Source organism: Ceratotherium simum, chromosome 22, assembly GCF_057802395.1.
Source record: "Ceratotherium simum simum isolate JZ-2026a chromosome 22, ASM5780239v1, whole genome shotgun sequence".
NCBI classification, from domain to species: domain Eukaryota; kingdom Metazoa; phylum Chordata; class Mammalia; order Perissodactyla; family Rhinocerotidae; genus Ceratotherium; species Ceratotherium simum.
Genome location: NC_141921.1, coordinates 29,710,023 through 29,721,697, shown reverse-complemented (window position 1 = coordinate 29,721,697; position 11,675 = coordinate 29,710,023). Strand labels below are relative to the sequence as shown.

The 11,675-nt window shown below is 46.3% G+C and overlaps 1 protein-coding gene across 1 annotated transcript; it reads right to left on the bottom strand.

Moving 5' to 3' along the window:
* Window positions 1–214: 214 nt before the first annotated feature.
* Window positions 215–3,873, bottom strand: IFI6 (interferon alpha inducible protein 6). Its single transcript, XM_014784069.2, has 5 exons — window positions 3,781–3,873; window positions 2,287–2,385; window positions 1,831–1,911; window positions 1,599–1,748; window positions 215–445 (listed from the first exon to the last, which is right to left on the bottom strand). Exons 2-5 carry the CDS (start codon window positions 2,351–2,353, stop codon window positions 342–344), a joined length of 402 nt encoding a protein of 133 aa, XP_014639555.1. The 5' UTR covers window positions 2,354–2,385; window positions 3,781–3,873; the 3' UTR covers window positions 215–341.
* Window positions 3,874–11,675: the final 7,802 nt, after the last annotated feature.

The following is an 11,675-nucleotide window of genomic DNA, read 5'->3' as shown; positions in this document are numbered from 1 at the left end:
AGGGCATGTCTGAGCCTGGTGAGGAGCTTCAGAAAGACATTCTAGGCAGAGAGAACAGCATGTGCTAAGGCCCAGAGACTAAATCAGCTGGGTGAGTTCCAGGAGCTGTGGTTGGGCTTTAGGGGGAAATGGGGGGTGTGTGTGTGGGTGAGGCACACCAGAGCCAGATCTTATTGGGCTTCTCATAGCAAGGGCGACACACAGAAGGACAAAGTGTTTTCTGAGAGAAGTTTATTCTGTGTTTTGACCTAGGTCATTGACAAGTATAACACAGAAAGCTCTAGACTTCAACTGGAAGAAGGAGGGCAAGGAGGAAGGAGGGAGTTCCTGGGAGCTTCTGGTTACTCCTCCTCCTCCTCCTCCTCCTGGTTGCTGAGTTGCCTGTGGACAGTGTAGCCCAGAAAGGCACCAACCTTGGCCATGAGGCCGCTGCCACCGGTAGCCCCTGTAAAGCAAATACAGCCGGGTCACTCGGGGCCCAGGCACCAGGCCTGGGAACCCAAATGTCTGGAAACCATTGGTCAAGTCCAACCGCTTCATTTCCAGATGAAGAAACAGAAGTCCTGAGAGGGGACGGGACTTCTGCAAAGTGAATCCTATTTCCCCCCTGACTTGCCATCTCATATCAGAGATGTGTTTTAGAGAAGAAAAAGACAAAAATAACGGCTCATTCTCCTCATGTCTGCGATGAACACACCATGTTATTAATAATGTTAATGACAGCCACCTTTGTGGAGACCTCCTTGTGGGTGCTTGGGGTTTGAAGTAAGAAGGATGATATTTCATCCCTGTTACAGCCCTGTGACATGTGAGAGGACAACCATCTTATAGCACAGGACTGTTCCTAGCCTTTCCCACACCTGTCACCTCCCACTGCTGGGGTGTGGCCTGGTCCCTGTCTTTCCATTTGCCCCCTTTGCCAAGGGCTCTGGTTTTTGGGCTGGTTCTTTGGGCTTTTGTCATCCAGAATTGAGAGAGGATGGAGGGCTCAGAAAGGCAGAGGCGACAGATTGTCTAGGCAGAGGGAGCGTTTTTTTCTGTAGGATTTTGGAGGCCTCAGAAAGAGAGAGAGGGAAAGAGAGAAAGAAAAGGAAAGAGATAGAGGAGAGAGAGAAGTGAATGTGCATTTTTGAGAAGGGTCATTCTGAGCCCTTTTCCTTCCCCTTCATGGTGTTTAAGAAATGCAAGAGCAGAGTTGGTGTGAGATTGAATTGGGTGGCTCCCCCATGGTTCTTTGCCATTCTGTTTCTCTGAGGCTAAGCAGATTCATAAAATGTTAAATTGACGATGATTGTCCCGGTTAACAGATGAGGAAACTGAGGCTTGTTGCGACTTGGCCAAAGCATCAGCAAGACACCTGGCCTTCGATGCTAAAAGCGAGGAATCAGACTGAGTTGGAATCCTGGCTCTGGTGCTAACTAGCTGGGAGAACTTGAGTACATTACTTAATCCCTAGGTTCCTCAATTTCCCCACTGCATGATGGAGATTATAAGAATACCCGCCTCACAGAGCTGAGTTAGCCTGTGAAAAGGGCCCAGAACAGTAAAGAAGGCCGCCTAGCCCTGGAGTCCCCGCCCGAGGGCCCGGCCCCACTCACCGAGGCTCTGCAGCGTGGCCACCAGCCCCCCGGCGGGCACGCCGCCCCCGTTCGCCACGGCCGACCAGCTCATCAGCGAGGCGGCCATCGAGTTGGCGGCGATGCCGGCGCTCGTGAAGCCCAGGGCGGGCAGCCCCACGGCCATGAGCCCTGCAGAAGGAGGAGGCGGTGAGGGAGCGCCCGCAGCAGGCGCCCGCCCCGCCTTCCCGAGCCCCCTGCCCTCCAGACTCACCTCCTCCGACCGCCATGTAGGTCAGCGTGCTCAACCACCCGGAGCCGCTCTCCTCTGAGCTCTCGGAGCGTCTTCTTTTGCCTGTCGGCAGAGCGGACAAAGCAGAGTGGGGAGCAGGGTCCCCTACTCTGTGCCTGAGGCTCAGGACCATCCCCAAAGTGGGGGCCACCATCCTCCCATTTCGGAGAGCCTCATTGAAGGGAAGAGACTTTTCCTAAGGCGCCGTGCCTGGCACATAACTGGCATGGAATAAATTTCGGTAGAATGGAGGAATTGACAGAGTAGGGAATCGAATATGGAACTCTGGCTACAGCGACTCTGCGCTGTCCATTGTAATAGCTTCTCTCGTTCAGACGCACGCCTGGGTCTCTAAACCAGGAATCCTGAAACTCTACTCAGGGATCCTGAAACTCCGCTTCTTTGTCCCACAGTCCCCCCATGCCCCAGGATGCTTACCTGCCTCCACCCCGCAGGTGAAGAGTAGCAGGTAGCACAAAAAGAGCGATACCACCTTCTGCCGCATGGTGGCGCCGCACGCAAGCTTTGTCACTGAACCTGACGGTGGGAGAGAGGGAGGAGGTGGTACCCAGAGCCCTTTTCGAGCCATACCTGCTGGATTGTTTTCCCCATAAAAAGCAGCGAGGTGCTCTGGACTAAGCCCAGGACCCCTCTAAGGAGCTTCCCATTTCCTCGCGGCAACAACGGCGGTGATGTTCCTGCCTCCCCAGTGATCGTGAGAATTCATGAGGCAGTCCTCCTTGGTGTGGTGCCTGGCACGTGGTGCGCTCTCGGTAGACGTCAGCTAGAATCCATTCCTGTGGTTTCTGTTCTAGACTTTGGCTGTGTGACCTTGGGCGGGATACTAGGACCTTGTCTGGTTTACTTATCTCTCAGTTTACCTATCCCTAAGATGGGGTTATTAATAGGGCCTATTTCAGAGGGTGGCTATGCATTTCGAAACTGTTTACCACTATATCCCTAGCATTTAGAACAGTGCCTGTCACATAGAATTTTCTAAAAAATGGTTGTTGGTAAACTTATTGTTACAAGGCATTGAGTATTTACAGGTACCAAACATTGACCTCACATCAGCTTCATTTTTCAGAAAGAGAGCGTAGAGGGGTAAAGGAGCTTGTCTAAGGTCACACAGCAAGTTGTGCAGCCTAGACACACACTCAAGACCGTTAGAATTCAAAATCTATACTCTTTCCATTATACCACAAAATAGCAAAATACATGTGCCCCCAAACTCACTCTAATGTGATCTTTGTCAGCTCAATGCATTTTCCTTGAATTAAAAACAAACAAACAAACAACCTCCCATGTATCGAGCACTTAGCACTTTATGGCACAAGGTCACTTATACCCATAACAAGCCCATGAAGTAGGTACCATTGTTCTCAGCCATGTGTTAGAGATAAGGAAACTGAAGTTCGGAGAGGTTAAGTAATTTTCCCAAGCCTGCCCAGCCAGGAAATGGCAAAGTCAGGACTTAAACCCACAATTGATTGATGCCCAAACCCACACTTTTAACAACCACTTCAGATCCCTTCATCTGTCTTCAAAGATGAACTCACTGTCGTATTAGATCCTACAATAAAGGGGTCTCAGAAATCATCCAGTCCTTTGGGCAGGTAAGGTAGCTTGATCTCCACCTTACAGATGAGGAACTGAAGCCCAAAGAGGTGAAGTGACAGGGTTAAGGCCACAGATTGGTGATGTGGCACCTATGAGCTAAGTTGCATGCCTCTTGGGGTTTTGCACCCCAACCTGCTAAAAGCCCCAACCCATCCCCTCAGACCAGTCTTATCCCTAGGCACTAAAAGGGACTCGGGGGTATGGCCTCCCTGAGGAGTGGGCATCTCGGCTCTCGGGGCATGAGGCTCACAGGCAGGCAGCCTGGCAGAGATCGGCATCTTGACATGCATATCTCCTAGCTTCTGGGTTTACCTTAGAGAACAGAAGAGAAAGAATCTTCCTGCCCGGAGCCTGGTGACAGATGGGAGCAGCAGTGAAATCACAGCTCTCAGGCTGAAGTCTGGCTTTTTATAATCACATTAGGATTGCCTCCCCCACTCCCCAGGGCAGCCAATCCCTGTCAGAGTTTCGCTTTCCTGCACTCTGTCTTCAGTTTTGTTTCTCCACTCCTCTAGCTCTGCTCAGTGGAGGCGTCTCTGCACAGGCTACTGGTAGAAAAATGTAATTCAAATCAGGGACTTTCTAAACAGCTAACAGTATTCAAAGCAGGTCACACTAGAGTGGGATCCACTGCCCTGCTGGGCTCAGAGAAGCCCGACCAGCAGCTCCTCTTGGGGCACAGAGGCCTTTCACAATTCAGTTCAATTAATAACAATGCCTACCATTTATTGAGCACTCTCTGCATGCCAGGGCCTGTGCAAAGTGTTGTATGTACGTGATCTTTTCCCAATCCCAGAACAGTTTTGTGAAGTACCGTATACTCTTTATAATCCTCCTTTTGCAGAGGAGGAAATTAAAGCTTGTGGAAATGAAGTCATTCCTTTCCATTGTCCTCTTGGGCTGGCTGCTTCCCGGTGATGGGCATATGGTAAGACCAGCAAAGCCTATGTTCGTGAGGCCATCGTTGCATATCTTTTGCCCTCAAATGGGTCCTCCGGCCCCAGGTCATGCAGTGAGCATTCTTTAGGCCTTTGGATGGTGATGCATGTAGAAATTCTATGGGTAAGAAATGCAAACCAGGGCCGGCCCCGTGGCTTAGCGGTTGAGTGTGTGCGCTCCGCTGCCGGCGGCCCGGGTTCGGATCCCGGGCATGCACCGACGCACCGCTTCTCCGGCCATGCTGAGGTCGTTTCCCACGCACAGCAACTAGAAGGATGTGCAGCTATGACGTACAACTATCTACTGGGGCTTTGGGGGGAAAAATAAATAAATAAAATTATTAAAAAAAAAATAAATGCAAACCATATTTGGAGTCCATAACAATTCCAGTAAGGATGAATCATTGCCTTCTCCAACGTGGAAGGGAGCTGATATGAATGACCTGCCTCCAGGTGGCTGGCTGCTCTGTGACCAGTGTTGTTCTACTGCTGCCTGCTGCTGGCTGGTTGGCTATTTGTTGGCAATTGCTAAGCAGTCTTGGTGAGAGGGAACCCAAGTTGTTGAGTCCATTCATAGCCTCCATCTTGCCACCATGGCCACTTTTTTTTATTGACGTCATAATAGTTTAAAACATGGTGAAATTTTAGTTGTACATTATTGTTTGTCAGTCACCGTATACATGCACGCCTTCCTCCCTTGTGCCCACCCCCCAACCCCCTTACCCCTGGTAACCACCAAACTGTTCTCTCTGTCCGTGTGTTAGTTTAGCTTCCACTTATGAGTGAAATCATGTGGTGTTTGTCTTTCTCTCTCTGGCTTATTTCACTTAACATAATACCCTCCAGTTTCATCGATGTTGTTGCAAATGAGACGATTTTGTCTTTTTTTATGGCTGAGTAGTATTCCATTGTATAAATATACCACATCTTCTTTATCCAATCATCAGTCGAGGGCCACTTGGTTGCTTCCATGTCTTGGCTATAATGAATAATGCTGCAGTGAACATAGGGGTGCATAGGCGTCTTTGGATTGTCGATTTCAGGTTTGTTGGATAGATACCCAGTAGTGGGAGAGCTGGATCATAAGGTATTTCTATTTTTAATTTTTTGAGGAATCTCCATACTGTTTTCCTTAGAGGCTGCACCACTTTGCATTCCCACCAACAGTGAACCAGGGTTCCTGTTTCTCTACAACCTCTCCAACATTTGTTGTTTTTTGTCTTGGTGATCATAGCACCATGGCTACTTTTTAATGGATCTTTTGAAAAGCAATAGGGTGTGGGGCCGGCCCCGTGGCTTAGTGGTTAAGTGAGCGCGCTCCACTGCTGGCGACCCGGGTTCGGATCCCGGGCTCGCACCGACGTGCTGCTTCTCCGGCCATGCTGAGGCCACGTCCCACATACAGCAACTAGAAGGATGTGCAGCTATGACACACAACTATCTACTGGGGCTTTGGGGGGAAAAAATAAATAAATAAAATCTTTAAAAAAAAAAAAAAAAGCAATAGGGTGGCTAAGTTTAGGGTTTTGCTGACATCTGCAGGACGAGACATCTGACCATCTGGCTGGAGAGCTTCCACTGCAGTAGATGGTGTCTGGTGAGCAAAAATGTGAGACACAAAGATCTGCATGCTTTGTGCCCACTCTTAGAACTCTAGCCATATGCCCCCTACCCAGACCTGCTTATCTTTGAAATCCCAATTTTGCTCTTTCTATGCCCTTGACCAACTAGCCAAGCCATCTGCCACTTCTCAGGGATTAATGTATGTCTGTACCTCAGTCCATTTCTTCCTCCATACAAAGGGCATGACAAAGTATATGGCTCATAGTTCTGCCCCATGGGAGGATTTATCACTGACCTTCAGGGCTGCCCTCAACTGGGGTAGTAATAACACAGTCCATTTCCAGCTGGTGCCAAAATATCACAGTGACCTATCTGTGAAGTGGGTTCAACCGTTTTCCTCCTTTTTCAGTTGGCTGCAGGGAACCCTCCATGAGGCCATACGTATGGGTTAAAGGAGAGGTGTCAGATCAATAGAGTTAGGTGCTACAGGAGTCTCAGCTGGCTGTTCATTTGATTTACTCGTGACTTCTGGACTCTTTGAGCCCAGCTATGAATGTACCACTTCCATCATATTGAATTGATGTTGTGCCATCTAATAACATCTAGCTTAAGACGTATAGCCACCTGGCATCCAGTGGTCAGATGCTCAGTCACTACTGGGGACCCGTGACATATCAGGACCTTTTTGTTCAAATGGACCATAGAGAGTATGGCCTTCCTCCAGAATCCTAGAGGTCTTCTCTGCAACTCTCCTATTTAGGCTCTCAGAGACTCCCTACAGGATCCAGAATGGATTCCTCCAGCAACATTGTATCTGCAGGATCCTAGAATCCAAAGTGGCAGCATAGCCCATTCTATGATCTGAACCTTGCTGTATAGCCCTCTCTTGCTCTGGGCACTACTCACAATTGGCAGCCTTTCGGGTCACCCAATAAAAGGTTGGAGAAGTAGTTCTAAGTGTGTATATTCTGCTTCCAAAATCCAAAGAGGTCCACCAAGCACTATGTCTCTTTCTAAAAGATATATGAGGTGAGATAACTTGTCCTGGCACAAGTCCCAAACCACTGAACTAAAATGTTCCCAATGTGGCAGGACCACAAATCTTCATGTAAGTTATCTTCCACTCTCTGGCAAGCATGGTGCTTACCACTCTTCCTGTTCATGTCGAGTGAGCATGATGTCACCGACAGAATGGACGAGTATGATTCTGTGGAATGTCATGGTGATCGTGGTCCCTGAAGACTACGCTATAACAGAGAGCTGGAAAGTTCACACAGCCATGAGAGGAGAGAGTGAAGGTGCTATCATTGTGACATTGTGATGTAAAAGCAAACTGCCTTTGACCATCCCTTCTCATGGGAATTGAAAAGAAAGCATTTGCTAAATCAATAACCATACACAAGTGCTAGGGGTTGTGCTGATTTGCCCCAGAAAAGCTACCACATCCAGTAGAGCAGCTCTGATTGGGGCTATCATGAGGTTAAGTTTACAGTAGTCTATCCATCAATGCACCATGATCCATCTGTTTCCCTGGAAGCCAGACAGGTGAAATGAATGTGGATATGATGGGGAACACAACCTCAGCCAAAGTATTAGATCAGAAATAATACTGCAGAAATCAGCTGTAGGGCAGTGTGATGGTTAATTTTATGTGTTAGATTGGCTAAGCCATGGTGATATCAGCTCAAGACAAAGTTGACATAAGGGAAGCTATATTGTAGAAAAGAAACCCTATTGTAAATTTGAATGACCTCTGACTAACTAACCCAACTGAATATGTACCTTCCAGGAGATCTAACTTGCTCTGTAGATTTTACAACCCCTGTTTGTGCATGTACCTCCCAGCTACAATAAGATGATAACTTTGTTCTTTTGAATTCCTTAGGAATGTGATGACCCCTGAACAGAGAGTCTATGCTGATAGCCATTATCAATGAAAACGGAAAGATCTGGTGTGCTGACTCCCAGTATGTAACACCCGAGGGCCAACATTCCTAACCCCCTCCCCTATAACCCACCAGCCTATGTAACTGCTGTAAGTTTTTGTGCCCTCTTAATTTGGTTCTTTGAGACATTAGTTGGCCATCTTCCCCCTTGCTAGCAAGCTGTAATAAACTGCCCTTTCTTTTCCAGCATCTTGCCTCTTGATAATTGGCTTTTGTCTCTCGACAAGCAGATCACGCCCTTTGTGAAATAACAGAAATCTGGTGACTCTGGTGGGATGTTAAGTCCTGCTCGTGGCCAGCCGACCTTGGACAGGCAACCTGTCAGGTAAGTCCCTAGCGGCTGCCGAGGCTCTGTTTGTCTTGGGGATCTGCCCTTCCTGCTCTGTTGTGCTGACGCCGGCTGCCTCTCAATACCCCCTATGGTGGTAAGAGAAATGGCTGCTTCTGGTGGGTTGATGGGCTCACATCTGGAGTAGGATAAGTTGCCTCAGGGGTCCACCACCAAGAACTTTCCTTACCCTCCATCTGGGGTCCCCTTTTTGAGAAGGGGGACCATCTGGTAAATAGGGTGACCTGCCAGAGTGGGAAGAGTAATAGGGCTTCACCCAGAATCTAGGAACCAGTGTCTAGTTTGTCTGTGTCTGTGTCTGTAAAGACCTCTAGGATCAGAAGTCTTTTGGATTTGGGTGAGTGACATTGTTAAAATGTGCCTGTACCTAAAATTGTCTAATATCTCACCAGGATAGTAGGTTAGAGGCCCCACTGACGAGATTTGGTTGCTGGGTTCAAGTCCCAAGGCTAGGATTGTGGGAGACAATATAAAGGTTACAGCTGCTGGGGCACTCAGAAGGATTGAGTTAGAGTCCTGAGCTCTGGGTTAGAGTCCCAGAGTATTGGATTTTGGTGTCTTTTCACATTGGTCTATGTCTGACTGTTTTATTTGTTAAAATTGGCTGTTTGGGGACTGAGTTTCTTGGTGATTGTAACAAACTCCCTTTAGAAGTTACCTTGTTTGTTACGGCCACCTTGGGAAAAGCCCCCTAAAATGGAGATAACCGTAAATAGCTGGCAAGATAAGCTGAGATAATTTAAAATGACAGTGGCCATTTTGGGCTCTTTTTGAGACTCTAAACCAAGGAACAAGGAAGAATCTTTAACCTTTAAAGAGTCAAGGGCTCCACCTTTTGATTGAAAGTTTCCAGAAGCTATAAATGTTTGCAGAGAACAGCAAGGTCTTACCAAGCTTGTTTTGTGTCCTGAGGGCTTGGCTTGATAATTGTCAGGTTGGGGGGTTGGTCCCAAAATACATTCAGACGAAAATATGGTTGCACCTCATTTTGTGGTCAGAGATAGTCAGACAGAAATACAGGTTGCACTCCTGTTTGTGGCTAAGAGTCCTACCAAACTGCCATCAGCCTCAGGGGAATTACATTAGCCATTAGAAGAAAGCTTTGGCTGGGCCTTCATTGTAAGGGTCTTGATTTCAGGGATGCTTGCAATTTTCATGATCTGATTCTAGCTGCAGCATAAATATACTTTTGACCAGTGGTGTCTAAATTCTGAAAACAATAGAAATGCTAATTTAATCCCCTTAGAATTCTCCTGAATTGGGCAACTTTCAGCTACAAGTAAATAGTATGAACTACTGAGTACTCATTGGTTTATTGATCCTTCTCTTCCCAGAGACGGTCACTGTTTTTCCTTGTCTCTGTATTTTCTGTCATTTGTCATAAAGGAAAACCCACAGAGCAAGATGCAGGCAGATATCTCCATAAACCTGTTGTCTGGGCGGGCCCGGCCCGGGCCCGCCTATGGAGTATGTGCATAAGGTGGAAGCTATTGCTAACAGGGTATCTTGGAAGCTAAAACAGCCACAACATTGGTGGGCGTGGGTTGAGCAGTTAAGAGCTGTTCGGTGCTTGCCACCTCAAGAAGTCTCCCACGAAAGGATCAGTTGGTCATGGAACAGGGTAGATGACACAGATCCCCCCACCAACTTCAAGAAAATATTGTGCAACAGTGAGGTACTCTGTAAAGCATACACAATCCCCAACCCCACAGCACCTCCCCCCCAGGTATTAGTCTGGCTCCAAGTGGCCCAAAGCATAGCTAAAGCTGTTAATGTGGGCCGGCCCCGTGGCTTAGTGGTTAAGTGAGCGCGCTCCACTGCTGGCGACCCGGGTTCGGATCCCGGGCTCACACCGACGCGCTGCTTCTCTGGCCATGCTGAGGCCGCGTCCCACATACAGCAACTGGAAGGATGTGCAGCTATGACACACAACTATCTACTGGGGCTTTGGGGGGAAAAAATAAATAAATAAAATCTTTAAAAAAAAAAAAAAGCTGTTAATGTGCACATAAGATAAAGTGTTTTTTCCCTCTTTTTGTCTTGTTCTATGTCTTGAGAACTTGCCTTTGTGATCTCTTTGGTCATGAGGGGTTCCAGGCCATCGGGGGCCTTTGTCATCTCAACTTTTGTTGTTTGTTAGTGCACTACCACCTGTGCAGCAGAAGCCTTTGCTTTCTTGGGCTATTTTTTTTGGAGTTAACTTCCTGGATCTTGTGAGGGCTACTCCTTTTGCACTCTATTTTGGGGATGTCTCTTGCATCCATAGTTAAGCCATAAATGCTTGCAGATATTGGGATGTTAAAAACTAACAAGGCAAATATCCCCCAGAAACTCCATCTTGGAGAAAACTTGAGTGGTTTCTCTGTGACTTTGTGGTGTAGTTGGACAGGTAGATCAACCTATAATGTCATTTGAGTTACAACCCAATTTCTGAGAAATTAAGAGCAATTCCCCTTAAAAAAAAAATCCTTGCAAGACTGGAAATGCAGCTGTAGAAGCAGTTCAGGTTCTACCCATTTCCTTTATCTCAAAGGGCCTGCAAATCCTCTGGGGAATATCTATCCCATCACTAATTCCTAAGACTGAAGGAAAAAAGAGGGAAAAAGGCCAAAAAAGGCCATAAGAGCACCCTCGCCAAAAATCTAGCCTCATTAGTGCCTTCTCCACAAATATCGGTAAAAAAGGCTTAAAACAAAATCTGGATTTGTGACTAGGGAGATTTATTTTACTGTACCTGATCCATGGCAGTAATTTTTAAAACAATAGCTGTGGGAACTCTGTGTATGTATGTTTATATGTATGTTACATATGTGTGATATTTTTACCTCTGGATGGTATGGTCAAAATTAAGAGCTCTGTTTAATTGGCTTAAAGTAAGGACTTACATAAATTCTAAATGTAATAGAAATTAACCTGAATGTCTTTCAAGTTAACATGATATAAATTAATCTTTGGTAACTGAAAGCTTATTTAAGATTGTTGGTTTGATTGAAATAGGCATGTTCTCAGAGTTGTCAGTATATTAAACATTAATTACTAAATATAAATTTACCTGCTTTTGTCATATTACAGAAAAATTAAAAGCTGTTTTAGGTCTATTGGTGAACATGTCTCGTGTTTTATTGAAAGCTTGTACTATAAAGTAACATGTTTCCAGAAATTATGAAAAGTGTTTATAAATTTGTCAAGCCACAGAATGCTAATGTAAAAGAAAGTTTACAATTGCTTACCTCTTAGTTTTTACTTAAAAATTAAGGTTTCTAAGGGTTAAAAATTCTAATATGTGATTAAGTCTACTAGAAATTAGTAAGGAAAATATGTTTGTGTTTAAGGAAATTAAGATAGGTTTTTAGTAAAGAAGATGTGAAAAATGGAAAGATTTTTGTTTGTTTTGTTAAGAAAGATAAATTT

Coding starts and splice junctions, on each gene's coding strand:
- IFI6 (XM_014784069.2), bottom strand. CDS start 2,353: ATGCGGCAGAAGGTGGTATCGCTCTTTTTGTGCTACCTGCTACTCTTC. Junction 1,912..2,286: donor CACCTGCGGGGTGGAGGCAG/GTAAGCATCCTG, acceptor CTCTGCCGACAG/GCAAAAGAAGACGCTCCGAG. Junction 1,749..1,830: donor CTACATGGCGGTCGGAGGAG/GTGAGTCTGGAG, acceptor CTCCTTCTGCAG/GGCTCATGGCCGTGGGGCTG.